Below are 16,136 nucleotides of genomic sequence, written 5' to 3'. Positions count from 1 at the left end.
TCACTGAGTAAGTCACAGGCTTTGAAGAAATAATTTGCCAAAGGTTTATTGTTGGGGACTTCTAATGAAGGAAATTGAGAGGGTGCCAAACTCTATCCAAGGTTCACTTACCATCCAAGACTTTAATGCAGCACATTTGATAGTCAACCCATTCACATGTCCTATTACACTGAGGGGCATATTCCATAGTAATTAGGATCTAATTTATAAGCATGCCCTATTCATTCCCCTTTAATACAAACAGAAGCCATGAGTCTGGTTCAGTTTTTACTATCTAATAAAATTTCACTTGGTGTAGATTAGTGTAGTCATTATGAGAAATGATCTGGTATGATGTAGTAAAATTAGTAATGTGCCCATTCTAGGACCTGGTGACTATTCATTTAGGTATTTGACATCCAGAAAGAAGACATTCCATATGTGTATAATCATGCATAGGGATGTTAATTGCAAAATTATTAAAACACAAATCTTTCGATGAATTCATTAAATCTGTATGAGTCAGATGAATCTATATTTGAAGTTGAAATCTCTTGCATCATAATATTCAACGATAAAAGAAAATATTTGAACGCCTTGCTTAAAAATTTACATATTTACAAAATATTACATATTGCTCATAGTTAAAAGCACACGCCATAAAAACCAAAACAGAACAACTATCCATAAGCTGTGAGAATGAATCTTAAATCAAGAACAGTGGGTATGCTGATTAGGGCATTGGGGTCTGTTGGGTATGGGGGTGGCAATTTAGGGAATAGAAAGTTTTTTGGGATTATAGGAATCTGAAGTTGAATGGTGACACTTGGCAAAGGTAGGTGTACGATACAAATGAGTTGTGCTCTTTGTTCATCTGTGTATTTTGATGTACATGATACATTTTATACATTTATAACATTTCCTTGAGATATATGCTATCTAAGTTAGAGAGTGAAAATTTAGGATTAAGCCACAAGGGATATTTTTCCTTTTTTGTTTCCCTTCATATGAATTATTTCAGTTATTTGCTGCAAAAGGAGGCACAGATGGAGATGCACATCTTTTGAAGTATATAGATCCAAAGGGGCATTTTAAATCAAATCTCCTTCATTCTGTATTTCAGGGCAAGATTTTAGTACTGATCCCAGTATGAAAAATGCTTAATAAACTCAGTGCCTCATGGGACTTTTATATCCTCATAGGATTAAAAAGTGTTGGTTTTTATGGCCTGGCCTGGTTATTTGAAAGGCATTTAGGCCATCGTGTATTCAATTCAGTTCAAGCACCTTTAGGATACCAGCTGCCCTGTGCAGGGTATTGCATTGGGCCAGAGAGGTTTTAGGAGACAGAGAAACAATGTGGGAAGGAAAGAGACCAGTTAGGATTGCTTAGGACATTGAACCAGTTGGGTAAGTGTTCACCATGGGAGTTTGAAAATATAATAAAATAAGAACATTATATGTGTGTTATGAGTTGTCTATTAACTTTCTCTTAGCTCCAGATGAGTCTTAATTGCTTAGACTCTAATGATAGACCTGTGCCTATTAAGCTTTCTCCTCTATCCCTTGATGCTGAGCCATCCCACTGGTGGTGTTCCTCCATTGCAAGAAGTGAGATGTTTAGCAGTGTCTACAGAGGGATTAAAGAGGACATAACTGGAAGAAGAGATATTTCCTTCCATTCTCGTTCCCTTGTCTTGTCAGGTGCCTTTGGTGTGTGACTTTGCAAAGTGTGTGTTTCCCCAGCACTATCACAGGCACATTGCAGTGAGATCTAAGTTCTGCAGAATTGAGTGTTTCCAGTTAGTCTTTCTATTGAGGCGTTTCCAGCAATCTATAGTAGCTGTTCTCTTCCTAGATTCACTTTCATGTTCCAGCTACTTTCACAAATCACTTCACCAGTTCAAAGCACTGTATGTTTTATGGCCTAATGGATTATAAACTAGTGGGTGCAGAGGCAACCTTCTTTCTTTAGCATGCCCAAGTCAGTAGAAGTGGCTTTGATATTTAATGTCTTCAAGCTTTACCTCTTCCCTTCTAGAACACTGAACTAGCTTTGTGAGTGGGTTTAAGGGATATATAAGTGATTGTCTCTGGATTTTGTCATATATTTTGTTACATTGGAAAAGCCATGTGCCTTATAGTTGGTATAAAACTGGCCTTTATGATTCTCACACCTTAACCTGGAGTTCCCTCAACCCCCATTCCTTCCTTTGCTTAATATAGCAATCCTGCATGCTTGGTGGTTTAACAAAGAATGTAGTCTTTACAACCCACTGGGCATAGGAGCTAGTTTAGGTTTCAATAATGTGCTAATTCAAAATTCTTATTATTCTTGCTGAAACTTTCAATTTTATGTCAAAGTGAAGTAGTGTGGTCATCATTTTCTTGTGTCTGATTTTAGAGGAAAACATCAGTAGTTTAGCTGTCAAGTTCAAATAATGCTGAGAGCTTTTCATGTATTACTGTGATTGTGTTGAACTACATTCCCTTATGTCTTTTATTGTAGAATTCTTACGTGGGGTTTTTGTTTTTTTTTCAAAGGTTCTTTCTCCATCTATCCAAAGGACTGCGTAATTTTGCTCTTTCTCTTTTAAGGCTGTGTTTCACACTGATTTGCATACCTACTCTGTTACCTAAGGGTCTGTAAATCTCAGTCGATGGTGGTGAATGATCTGTTTATGTGTAGCTGAATTTGATGTGTAAACTTGTGTTGAAGAATTTTTAATCTGTTTTCACTGGACTATTATTCCCTGTAATTTTCTTACAATGTCCAGAGATCCTTATTGAATAAATGAGCAAGTACATGTCTTTAAGTTAAAGCTAATTATGACTTCCTTGTATACTGAATTTCTTTTTACTGTGATCTTAATCCCTTCTCAGCTTACCTTTTGCAAGTATCAACTTACCTGACTAAATGCTGATCTAAAGCCAAATATTTTAAAATATTAGTAGAAGTTTCTTCCTGGTTTGTTAAAGCTAGACTTTCTCCTTGAGTTAGTTTAGGATTAAGATTCACTCATCAGAGCCAGGGAGATGGCTCAGTGGGTAAGGGCTCTTGCTGTGTAACATATAGTGATCTGGGTTCAAATTCATAACACCTATGCAAAAAACTGGGCATCACGCCTGTCTCTAATTCCTTGTTGCAGGGTGGATCCCTGGAGATCATGGACCAGCCATTTTAGCCACAATCAAATGGTGGGCTTCAAGTTTAGTGAGAGTCCTGACTCAAGGGAATAAGCCAGAGAACAATAGAGGAAGATACCTCTCTATTACACAGGCACACATACACTTGCAGACAACATGTGTAACACATACACACGAGCAGGGGAAGAGGAAGAAGGAGAGAAAGCTAGAGAGGAAGAGACACAGAGAGAAATTGTCTCTTAGACTTCCTTGAGATAGCCATACACCCAAACCTCTCCTGTGCGCTACAAATAATGACAGGTACTCGAGGTGGTTCTGGCTCTTGAAGCTCTTTGCTGTTTCTGTTATTAAGGCTTTTAATGTCAGTCTACAGAAAACCCATGTTGAATTGTGTAATTACTAGGCTTGAGCTTATACTGAGTTATTCCTGCTTTTCTAGATATGCTGTTCTTACTTGTAGCATTCATGTATCCCCTGCCCCCTGTTTTCTTTTTCTTTTTAAGCAAGAAGAATTAGCTCATGGATATGTTTATTAAGAAACAACGATTGTCAGGTTATGTGTGAAATCCTTGATTTCATTGAGAATATAAATATTAATTAGTGTGCAGTTCCTAAATATTTATCAGTAATGTCTATTTGTTGAAGATAACATATTATTTATTACCTTTTAGATATAATGTTCATTCTTTGACTAAGAGAACAGATATGTTTTCTGGGAACTTTCATTCTGTAAACTGTATTAAAACATAACATATGTTAATAGTTTCCAATTTATTGTGAAATGTGTGTGTGTGTTTGTGTGTGTACCAGCCATGAGGGATATGTAGAGGTCAGAAGACAAATTAGTTCTTGTTTTCTACTCTTGGTTCTGAGGATTGAATTCAGGTCTTCAGTCCTTGCATGAAAAGCCCTTTGACTGGCTGAACCATCTTATTGATGTTAAAATATTTTTATATGAATATCAAAGGTATCAGGATAGGAATAAATATAGGCTGAATAGGTAATATTTTCTTCTACCTGTACAAAGTAAGATAAATGTGTCACCTTTTTGTTTGTGTAGCAGTGGTTGTACTTTTGGTGTATGCCACAGTGCATCTGTCACTTGAAAGATGCCATGTGTCTTTAGGGCCTATTCTCACTGGAACCTTCTTGCTGCCTGTAGGAAAGGGTGCAGGTGATTTGTTGTGAAAGGAAAGAGAAAACAGAATTAATCCCACCCACTCCACTATCTCCTGTATTTAGTTTATATTCATTGATCAGCATATTTTTATCATCAGGTTGGTTTTTATTTCAAAGCTTTACTTAAAAGCTGTTACATTTTTGCCAAGTGAATCAGCCACTATCTTTGAATCTTCTGTACGTGCTTCTCTTGCTGGTTGTAGGCATTTTTCTCCACTATGTTCATAGATTCCTGACTCCTGTCTTCATAGTGTCACTGCCTCTTATGGGTAATTGTGCACTGTGCAGTGAGATGATCAACAGAATCTACCCTTTCACAGGTTTACTCTTCACGGAAGGAGGCGTGAGATAGCTGATGCTCATCAACTAGCGAAATTATGTAATTCACTCCGTGTAGTAGTAATTTTTCATCAGGATGACCCACCCACAAATTATGACACAGAGACTTAGTGATAAAAGTTCGGCATTAGCCTTGGCTTGTTCCTAGTTATTTCTTACAAATTAGGTTAACCCATTTTTTAAATATATGTTCTTGCATGAGGCTCATTACCTCATCTCTGTACTGCCCATCCTGCTTCCTCCACCTCTGGCTGGTAACTCCTGTATGCCTGGATTATCTCTTCTTCCTCTCTCTACCTGGAAGTCCCGCCTATCCCTTTTGCCTAGCTATTAGCCGTACAGCTTTCTATTACACCAATCACAGCAATCTACCTACACATAGTATACAAATATCCTACATCAACTCAATTAATCCTGGAGGGCAGTCCAAATATCTTGACTTCAGCTATCACTAGTGTTAGTAATTTGGTTACAGAGCCTTAAGTAAATATGAGGTGCAGATGAAATAGCTGTAAAGTCCGTTTAGCTAGTTTATAATTACCTTGTTAATTTCCCTGCCTTTCGTAGCTACATAATGTAGCTTCTTGACATTAGTTTAGGTTTGAAATTTTGTTGCATAGCAGTGTGTCTTCCTTACAGTTGTGTGCTGTAGGGTGTGGTCAGCCTGTTGAGGAGTGGTGCCCTCCTTCCCAACTTGAAATGACTGCTAGTGGGATTTGACCTTGGTAGGTATATCCAGTTGTCATAACCGCAGCAGCAGGGTGCTGTTGACATGTAATATATAGAGGTCAGGAATACCGAATATCCTTCAGCATCTAGAGAAGCACTCAGCAAATATGCCAAATGTGAATCTTACCAAGCTTTATAATGCCAAATATGATCTCTTCTGTGCTTGCTTTATTTACTATGGATTGTGTTCATATTTGCTGTTCTGTCCCTAAAGAGTTGCTGGTTACTAGTGAAAATATAAGGTCATGGGCGTTTATCCCCTCCCGATGGGGGAGAATCTTTTATTTACCACTTATTTGTACTTAATTAGTGTAAAATCATTATGTCAATTTGGAAATAAATATTTGATGACAAAAATCAGAGAATGAGTTTCTAAGCACTTAAAAATAATGTAGCCACTGAATTTTGTTCATAAGAATAGTGAGATAACAAACATGTTATAAAGGAAAACAGTTATGAAATTGCCTATGCAAATAGAAAACTAAACAATTGACTATGGCCTGGAGAACAGACTCAGTGGTAGAAATATTACAGAGATAAGCACTGGTTTGTATTTCCCACATGTAACAGTCCCATATTTAGTTAATGAAATATATATGATCTTTATACATATAAGATAGTTTTATTTATCTGTGTTACTTACCAGTTTTTATACATAATGAGCCTTGCCATTTTTTAATAAAAAATTTTCTCTGTACTAGGTGATACAGTGCAGCCTGAGAATAGGTGGTTTTTGTGAGATTTCTTAGTAATTAGATAGTTGGTGAAACCCAGAATTAAAGAGGCATTTTATTGTAGACTTTATAAATAGTATCACGGAAGACTAGATGTCATACTTCATCTCTGCAGTACATTAGTAGGGAAGGAGGAGAGAGAAAGGATAATTTACACAGCAATATTTACTGAAAGGTAATAAAAACCTCCATTACATGGCATGAAGCAGGTCATTAGGGCTGATGCAGAAGTGTGCATGTTGATGCTCAGTATATATATATATACCACTTGATTTTCATTTGAAATAAGGATAATGTTGTGCCACTGACTTGACTAAAATTTAATGAGTATTCTACTCATTATCTGAAGCATATTACAAATAATGTGAGCTTTCTTGATAACTACACATAAGTAGGCTATAAGTAAGATCTTCCATCTAAAGCCTTAAAAAAGATCTCGAAATAGCCGTTAATTTTGTGTGCATTTCAGTGCTCCTCTAAGAAAAGTAAATTGTTATTTCTTTAAAAGAGAATGTATTTGCATGAATTTCTGAGTAAAAGCTTTTTTTTCTATAAGAAATAAAGCCTTGGAAGAGAACGTACACTAGTCCATCTCTTTTTACCATGTCCAGGAACTAAGAGACTTGGGCAGTATCCAAGGCATTGCTAGTGATTTACATACCAGTCATAGGCATGATGCCTCTTTCTAAGAGCTTGTTTCAATAGATCTGAGGACTCTGTCTTTAAATTAGAAATTAATATTTGTGCAAGTTTGGGCTCTTTCATATCTTGAGTGGCATAGAACTCAACTTAAACTTGCCACAGCCAGAGAGAGAATTTATTAACTCACAACTAAGACTAGTGTGTGGCTTTAGTCATGGCAGTGGGAGCTCAGTGCGTCCAGGCTCGTCTTCTCACTTTTTTAACATGTTCTTGCTTGGGGCAGGATGGCAGACTATGTAGGACCACATTCCCAGTCTCAAGCTGCATGCCAGGAAAAGAGGAAACCTGCGAAATTACCTTGTCTCTGGCTGGGAATCACCCATCTTTCTGCCTGATGAAGTGTTTCATCCCTTTCCCCCAGATAGGGATTATCCTGAATTATTTTTGCTATTCTACAAATATATAAGTCTCTTTTTTTCTCCTCCTTCTTCGTATGTGTGCCTGACTGCTATTCCTGTGTGTTGGAGATAGACACTAAGATTTCACACAACTAAGCAAGTGTTCAACCACTGGGCTTTAGCCTCAACTTTCTGTTTTCATCTGGTCAGTTTGAGTTTCAAGTTAAAATTCAATATAATTTATATCCCTTGTTAAAAAAGTTTCAAATCAACAGTGTTTAAATGTCATTATTCCACCCCTATTGTCTTTTAAATATTCACTATTAAACAGTTATTTTGAGGAATAGACAGCCGATCTTATGATTGAACTAAAAAATACGACTTGAAGGACTTGATCAAAAATGAAGTTCATTAATCTTTGAGGAAGTTCACAGGACAGTTCATCATGCTGTCTTATATACTAAAATAGTGAAGTCTTAGCAGGGTGGCTTTCTAGTGTTCCATTTAGCCATTTTTGAGTGCCTTCCCCACTCTTTTCTTAGCATGAGTTTCCTTAGGGAATTAAGTCTAGTGTCTGCTTTTCAGTATTGGCAATCAGTGATTAGTGATTAACCAATCCATAATCTTGATATGGAAGACTGTATCAGATATTTAGTTTTTTTAGGTTTGTTTATTGTATTCTCTCTGAGTTGCTATTTACTGGAAGACCTAAACAAGAATTTATTATATAAAATAATATGCTAGGAGGCTGGGAGAGACAGCTAAGTGGTTAAGATCCCTAACTATTCTTGCAGAGGACCAGAGTTCAATTCTGAGCACGTATACAGTGGCTGAGTGCATGTAACTCCTTGTGGTGATTTGAAAGAAAATGGGTTCCCAAAGGAGTGTTAGGGAGGTGTGGCATTGTTGAAGGAAGAGTATCTTTTCGGAGGTGGATTTTGAGGTCTCATATATGCTGAAAATACTGCCAAGTACCTCAGAGCACTTCCTGTTGCTTGTTAGTCAAGATGTAAGAACTCTCAGCTCCTTCTCTACCACCCTATTGGCCTGCATGCTGCCTTGTTCCATGCCATGACAATACTGGAGCAAACTTCTGAAACTGTTAAGTGGGTCACTACAATTAAATGTTTTCCATTATAAGAGTCGCTGTAGTCATGGTGTCTCTTCACAGGAATAGAAACCCTAACTGATACACTCCTGTTCCAAAGGATCTGATACCTTCTTCTGACCTCCATGGGGACCAGGAATATACTTGGCAAACAGACTTACCTGAAGGCAAAACATTCATACAATAAAATAAACAAAGATATAAAGCAACTTTCTTGATGGTTGAATGTGAGGAGTACTATACAACTACCAATATTCCACAATGGCCATGTATGTCTGCTGCTGTGTTTTCCATTATAACATATATGCAGCAGCAGTCTCGACGGGTGTTTATGTTAGTGATACAGACTTTCTGCATCAAAGGGGAAGCACTTTTTAAAGTAGTATAAATTTACAGGCCTTTCTCTGAGATAGAGTTTCATCAATAGCACAGTATCTTCTCTGAGTCTCCCTTCTTGTTTTATTTACATTGTCTTTCTGTGAGTTCTGGATATTTTATTAATTAAGTGGAATACACCCTAGTAATTTTGATGATTTCCCATTAGAATCAGGGTTGTTGGGCTTGGCTTAAAGTCACTGGACTAGTTAGTGCTTATAGAACCCGAGATAAAAGTTGAACTCCAGTGTTCTTATATGTTACTAAAATGACAAGATTTCTTTGCCTCTCCTCCTCCTCCTCTTCTCTGTCTGTTTTTTCCCCATATAAATACTTGAAATTACTTTAATAGTATACTTTGCAGTAAGTCAGATTATTTTTGCTCCACTTTATTCAACAGAAGATTTTGAAATAGCCAATTTACCTGTAATTGTGAATGCAGTTTTTTTGTAAATATTGCTAAATGCTGGGTTAAAAAAACACATAAAGTTATCTTTAACATACCAGAACTGTTGAAATAGAAAAGTTTTCCCAGTGATTTTTAGTGTACTTTAGTCATCAGATGTTTATCAACTTGAAGCATAGTAAGCAATTGTTCAGCCATCACTTGGCAATTCTGCAAGAATTTTGCTATATAAGCTAACAGACATTTTACATTAAGAGATAACTCATGCAGGAATTCTTAGCACAATTTTAATTATGATTAATGAGCATTTTTAGTTGGATTTATTGTGATTTATCTGCTCCTCCTCTAGAGGGCCCTTTTCTTCTGGTCATGTGACACAGCCATTCTCTCTGTTGGTCATGTGTGCTGCACAGTTTTCAAATTGCTACGTGTGAACCCATGTCAGCATTGTTTGTCATATTCTTCAAACGTTTTCTTTTTAAATTCAGTTTTATTTCTATACTTGTAGAATTTGAAGACGTTTTGTGAATGAAGCATTAAAAATACAGAATATTATTTGTGGTACCTTATGGGAATCACATTACTTCAAAACTAGATTTCTTTTTCCTTCAGATGGAATAAATGCCCATTTCTAGTTTGTGTGTAATGAGAGGGTAGTCTGCACATCTCCTCATGAGTATTCTAACTCAGGTTTCTATTTAAAACATTAGTAAACATGGATAAATGTAGTTACCATGTGTCTCGCTTTTCATAAACTGCTCTAAATCCATCAAGTTAAATGTAGTTGTTGACAAAAAATAAGAAGAATTTTAGCTGAACTGGATTTGTTAATGCATTCCTTTTAAAGCTGATCTCTCACTGCCCATTGCATTTGAAGCTTTTGTTAGTCTAAAGGACGTTACACTCATTGGCTCCTTGCTCTATTTTCTTCTACTGCAAAATGAGCTTGGATGCCTACCAAATGTAAATGTGCCTAATTGCTTATGATGTCAGTGGGGAGTAAAACCAGGCCCCACACATGCTAGGTCAGCACTCTTATCTTTGAGCTCTACCCTGGATCTTAAAAAGACTTAAATGTTGAAGTCAGCTGATCATTGCTGTGTAATATTGTATGAAAATTGATATCATTCTGCTTGTTAATCTCCATCAATTAAACACTATTTCTTACATTTTATATTGCTTTAGTAAATAAATTTTTACATAAAAGAGCTCATGTACTTGTTAATTTTGTTTATGGGGAATTACTTTTTATACTCTGAGGGTAATTACTGATCGTTTACCATCTGTTTCTATTAATCAGTCTTTTTATTCTCCCCAGTCAGTCATATTATACTACATTTTATGTAAGATCATTTCTCCCTCTTCGCTTATGATGATTTTGACATAAGGGGGAATGTGCTACAGATTCTGTGATCTTCTGCCAGTTACATTCTTGGCATAATATGAACCTGGATTCCAGTCCTTATAAAATATTTTGGGCAGTTAGTGAAATTAGTCATCCCTATTAGTTGATTTTATGAAAACTCTAGTTTTCATTTAATATTTTGTACTTGGGCTATTCTTTTCTAAAAATGTAAACTTTTATATTTTAAAAAAATTCTTATGAAAAAAACAGAGAAAACTGTTTCCTGAATGCCGACGGTATTCATGTATTGTAGGTTGTAATTATTAAGTTACTAGTTGTTTAATGATGCTACTGCATAGAAAAAGAGGCTCAAGCTATAACTGAGTGTATTTTTACCCACTTGGCTTGTATTTTATTTTCTTTGTAACAGGGAACATGGAAAAATAGACTTTGGGGCTGTTGTACCTATATATGGGGTTGGTTAGATATGTTAACACATCAAAATTTTGAATTAAATATTCTAATTTTTAAAAAATATCATGTTAAATTTGCACACAAAAGATGATAGGTTTGTTTTAAAATGAAGAAGTAGGTCAATAGGGTAGTCTGTTTCTTCTGAAGCCATTGCTGTCCCAGACATTTTCTCATGCTGATGTCTTCTTAGTGTGGAAGACATTGGAGTGTTAGACTAGGAAAGCAGTTGAATGCTCTAAGCACAACCTAGGCTGTTCTGTTAGGAGCCTGGAAGACAGTGTTGTTGAGGGTAATACAGAGAGTGGAAACCTGCAGATAGGCGTCTATAAGCAACTGGTCTACACACGATGTAGTATTTTGGCAGATAATCTGGTCACATTCTGCCCCTTGCCTGGGACAAATTTCTTAGGTGGGGGAAGTGTCATTCACTTAGGTCTATGGCATCATTATTACTGATTACTCATTTATAGATCCACAATGAAAAAGTTACTAATATACTTAGTGGTTTCGTTTTTATAGGTAGTTGTATAGGGACACATGACAAGGCTTTGGTATATTAAAGAAATTGCCATAATATCCTGTTAAATCACTAATATCTTGCATCCACTCCTATGCTACAGGGTTAAAAAATTAGTTTGGTCTGAACCCCTAGGGCAAAGATTTCTTAAAATAAGTAAATGAAGCCAAGATCTTCTAAATCAACATGCTCAAAACTCACATGAAGGATTCCAGGCAACATGAACAGCTCTGCACCAGCCCTTTACATATAGATTATCTCTTTCAGTTTATTGTTTTTATCGGATTCCTGAGTGTGAGAATGAGTGAGTTTCTTTTTCTTGTGTCTTCTCTAGGGCTCTCTTCCTTCAGTTTGTTTTGTCCAATTCCAGAGTGTTAGTTTTTTATTTATTTTTTATTTTATTTTTTAAAAAAGCTTTATGAATTAGCAACAAATATCATAAAGGTCCTTTATTGAAAATAGATTAATAATATGAAATAGTAATATTAAAACTAATCATTGACATATATTATTAAATTTGACATAATTGAAAAGAGAATTTATAAATGGTAAAATAGAGTTGAAGTAATTCATCATGTACAGAAGAAAAACAAGAATGCAACATTTGGAGAAAAGTTGAGGACAGGTAAAAGTGTCCACAAATATATCTCACTGGAAGATGGGAACCTGAAAGGAATCCATCTTCAGCTTTGGGAAGTAGAGTTACTCTAGGATCAGTTTTGAAGTTGAAAATATTGGTGATAAAAGGAAGATCTTAACTATTTCCAGAGAGAAGATAAACAAGGCACAGAACATTGAGACAGGTTACCACCTGAAAGCAGCACTATAGTGAGAAGGCCGCTTGATTGTTTCCTGGCTTCCCAGACTCCTGAAATAACCACACAGAAACTGTATTAATTAAGTCATTGCTTGGCCCATTAACTCTAGCTTCTTATTGGCTAACTCTAACATATTAATTTAACCCATCTCCATTAATCTGTGTATCACCACGTGGCTGTGACTTACCAGGTAAAGTTCTGGCCTCTGTCTCTGGTTGGGCTACATGGCTTCTGTCTGACTCTGCCTTTTTTCTCCCAGCGTTCAGTTTAGTTTTCCCCACCTAGTTCTGCTTAGTTTTCCCCGCCTAGCTCTGCTCTACCCTATCACAGGCCCAAAACAGCTATTTTATTAACCAATGGTATTTACAGCATATAGAGGGGAATCCCACATCACATCACTGTTCCCACAGGACATCCAAAGCCAGTGTGTTAATGTGCTCAGAGCAACTGACTATAAGAAACTGTATCCTACTCCCTTCTGTGAGCATGAACCTGTCTTCTCTTACAGAAGAGGAAAAGCACATTGTAGATAGGCTAGTACCAGTGCCACACACTCTCTACCTCTTTTCAAAGGAACTGAGGAAGATGCCTAGGGTCTCTGGGTGGTTCTATTTTGTTTTCATTTGGAGTGGGTGTTTTGGTTTAGTTTGGTTTTTGGTTTTTTGAGACAGGCTTTCTCTGTGTAACAGCCCTAGCTGTCCTGGATCTAACTCTTGTAGACCAAGCTGGCCTTGAACTCACAGAGATCTGCCTGCCTCTGCCTTCTGAGTGCTCGGATTAAAGGGGTTTGCCACCACCTGGCTGTAGAGTCACTGTAATAATGACAGAAGTGCCATAAGGTGAATCTCAGGATCCACGTGGTCTTCAGAGTGCTTGTGTTTCAGTGTATTCATGACACTATGCTTTGCCGTTTGTACTGAAATGATTTGTGTCCTTTTTGTTTGAAGCTCTCTTCAGAGCCTGTGCTGATGGAGGTGCCAACCGCTTATATGACCTCACCGAAGGAGAAAGAGAAAGGTATGTGCCAAGTCAGTGTCTGCATGCCCCTCACTTTTGCTGCTCCTTACATTTACTCTTTTTATGGCTACTGTTTATTTTCCTTCATATTCATCATAGGAAATTGCCTCTATGAGAAGGGTTGAGCTGCATAACCACAATATATTTCTTTTGTTGAATAGATTTCTGAGAATTAGGATCATCTCTATTCTTCTATTTAAAATCCTATTCTATTACTTTAAAGCCTCATTAAGTCACATTACCAAATATTGAAATTTGTGAGAACTTTTAAGATTGGCTAAAATAAAACCTCAAATGACTATTTATGTTGGTATTAAAACACTTTAAATGAATAAAAACTAGACTCCTGGAAAAGAAATATATAGTCTGCTGTAGAAGATGTGAAGTTTTATATTAGTGTTGAATAAATTTCAGTAAGACTTACTCTTTCGTAATTACTTCTGAGTTACATACATTTATTTTTGGAGAGAGCTTATTTAATGATTTGGTTTTGCATTGTCTTGTTTTCCTGATTCTTGTCTGGTAAGATATTATTTGATGAGAGAATATGTTTAATGGAAGCAGATTTTCAAATTAGTTCAGTTTTAAACATCTTTGTGTCCCAGCTAGTTTGGAAACACAAGATTTCCTGGTGTAGATGTGAGGATACTATTTGTGGGTGCAGCTAAGCCATTCTCATATGTGTTAGGAGCTATACTGAAATGGTTGGCATTTGAGAAATCACCTACTCACTTCCAAAACAAAAATGAAAATATTATAGCATAACAGAAGCCCTGTGTGGGCATAAACAAATGTGCTTTGAAATTTTGTATTTCTATTTGTGACATCAGAATGTTTAACTTCAGCTTTCTGATACCAGAGCTGCTGTTGAGAGCAGCTAGTTGCTTTCTTTGGAGAAGTTGTGTTTTCTTTGAGATCAGATGCTATTTGCTAATGTGTGGAGACTAAATACAATTATCAAAAAAAAAAGGCAAACCACAGTGACAACCTGGAATAGTTAAATTCTATTAACCCATGACTGCACAACTTTGCAACTTCCTCTAACCAGTATACTCTAATACCTGACATGGACAATGTGTGAAAAACATTCCAAGTAGTTTAAAATGTGCCTTGGCACATAGTTTGGAATAGGAAGTCATGTCACAGGGTTCAGGTTATAAACTGGGTAGATTTTATCCCATGCCTGTAGCCTGGTTGCTATCAAGAGGTCTCTATTGTAGGCACAGCTCGGGAACATATTAAAAAGCAGGACTTGGGAAGTTATTAACCTATCACTTTCCACCTATCTTTTAGTTCTGACACCCATCTAGAATGCTTATGAAAAATTACACATGTCTGTATTAATTATTTTATTTGATTTAGGCAGACACGGATAACAACGATAATAGAACACTTATTTATATTTAAAAGTAGGTTAATAGATTTTTTTTAATCAAATACCATTATTTTGCTATTATTTTACTTAATTTCAAAATAATCAAATCAAGTATTCTTCATCATATTTGTAAATAATCTTTTGTTTGTTTTGTTTTGACGTTTCCATCAGTTGCTGGAGGAAGACTCCCAGATGACAACTGGGGCAGTTACCAATCTTATTGCAAAGATGGCCATTACAGGCTACCTGTGCATTATTTCTAGGAGTCTTAGCTACAGCCACCTTTGTAGATTACAGTAGTTTCCCTTGCACCAGGTTTCTACCTTACTCCAGAATGCACCACCATCAAGGTGTCTCTTTCAGTACTCCCCCCCTGCATCCTCCTCCACAGCCCTAAACATCATGTCCCCATCCGCACTGACCCCTCTATTCTACCCACGAGATCTCTTTTATTTCCCTTTCCCAGGGAAATACATGCATCCACATCCCCGTTTGGGCTCTCCTTGTTACCTGGCCACTCTGTGGCTATGGATTGTAGCATGGTTATCCTTTACTTTACAGCTGCTATCCATTTATAAGTGGGTACATATCATATTTGTCTGAGTCTGGGTTACCTCATTCAGGATGCTCTTTTCCTAATTCCATCCATTTGCCTGCAAGTTTTATGATGTCTTTTTTTTATAGCTGAGTAATACTCCATTTCATAAATGTACCACATTGTCTTTATTTATTCTTCAGGTGAGGGGCATCTAGGTTATTTCCACAAGTGTCCTTGTGGAATGATTGAGCATCCTTTGGGTATATGCCCAGGAGTGGTATAGATTCCCAATTTTCTAAGAAACCTCCATCTTGCTTTCCAAAGTGACCATACAAGTTTGCACTCTCACCAACAGTGAATGAATGTTCCCCTTATCCACTCCAGCATAAGCTGTCATTAGTGTTTTTTAATCTTAGACATTCTAACAATGTAAGATAGAATCTCAGAGTTCTTTTGATTTTCATTTCCCTGATGAGTATGAATGTTGAATAGTTTTTTTTAAAAATGTGTCTCAGCTACTTCAGATTCTTTGAAAATTCTGTTTAGATCTGTGCCCCATTTTTAATTAGATAATTCGGATTTTGATGTCTAGTTTCTTGTGTTCTTTATATTTTGCAGATTTGTTCTCTGTCAGATGTGGGGTTGGTTGTAGAATTTTTTTCCTTTCTGTAGACTGCCATTTGATCTTGTTGACAGTATCCTTTGCCTTGCATAAGGTTCTCAGTTTCAGGAGGTCCCATGTATTAGTTATTAATCTCAGTGTCTGTGCTACTGGTATTCTATTCTGAGGTTGTCTCTCCTGTGCCAATGTGTTCAATGCTCTTTCTCACTTAGGATTCATATAGTAAAAATGGCAGTCTTATAAAAGCAATCTACAAATTCAATACAATCCCCACCAAAATTCCAACACAATTCTTTACAGACCTTAAAAGAAAAATACTAAGCCGGGCGGTGGTGGCACACGCCTTTAATCCCAGCACTCGGGAGGCAGAGGCAGGCGGATCACTGAGTTCAAGG

General features: G+C 36.7%; 1 protein-coding gene across 1 annotated transcript in view; it reads left to right on the top strand.

The window, feature by feature from the left end:
• Tpk1 (thiamin pyrophosphokinase 1) overlaps positions 1-16,136 on the top strand; it is a 332,106-nt gene that overhangs the window by 96,630 nt on the left and 219,340 nt on the right. The window contains exon 4 of the mRNA XM_038319484.1: positions 13,137-13,206. Within this exon, the coding sequence (XP_038175412.1) occupies positions 13,137-13,206 (70 nt within the window). The remainder of the gene's footprint in view (positions 1-13,136; positions 13,207-16,136) is intronic.

The sequence above is a fragment of the Arvicola amphibius genome, chromosome 2, assembly GCF_903992535.2.
Source record: "Arvicola amphibius chromosome 2, mArvAmp1.2, whole genome shotgun sequence".
Classification (NCBI taxonomy): domain Eukaryota; kingdom Metazoa; phylum Chordata; class Mammalia; order Rodentia; family Cricetidae; genus Arvicola; species Arvicola amphibius.
Note: the sequence above shows the minus strand (reverse complement) of the source record. Positions and strands in the feature narration are given on the sequence as shown.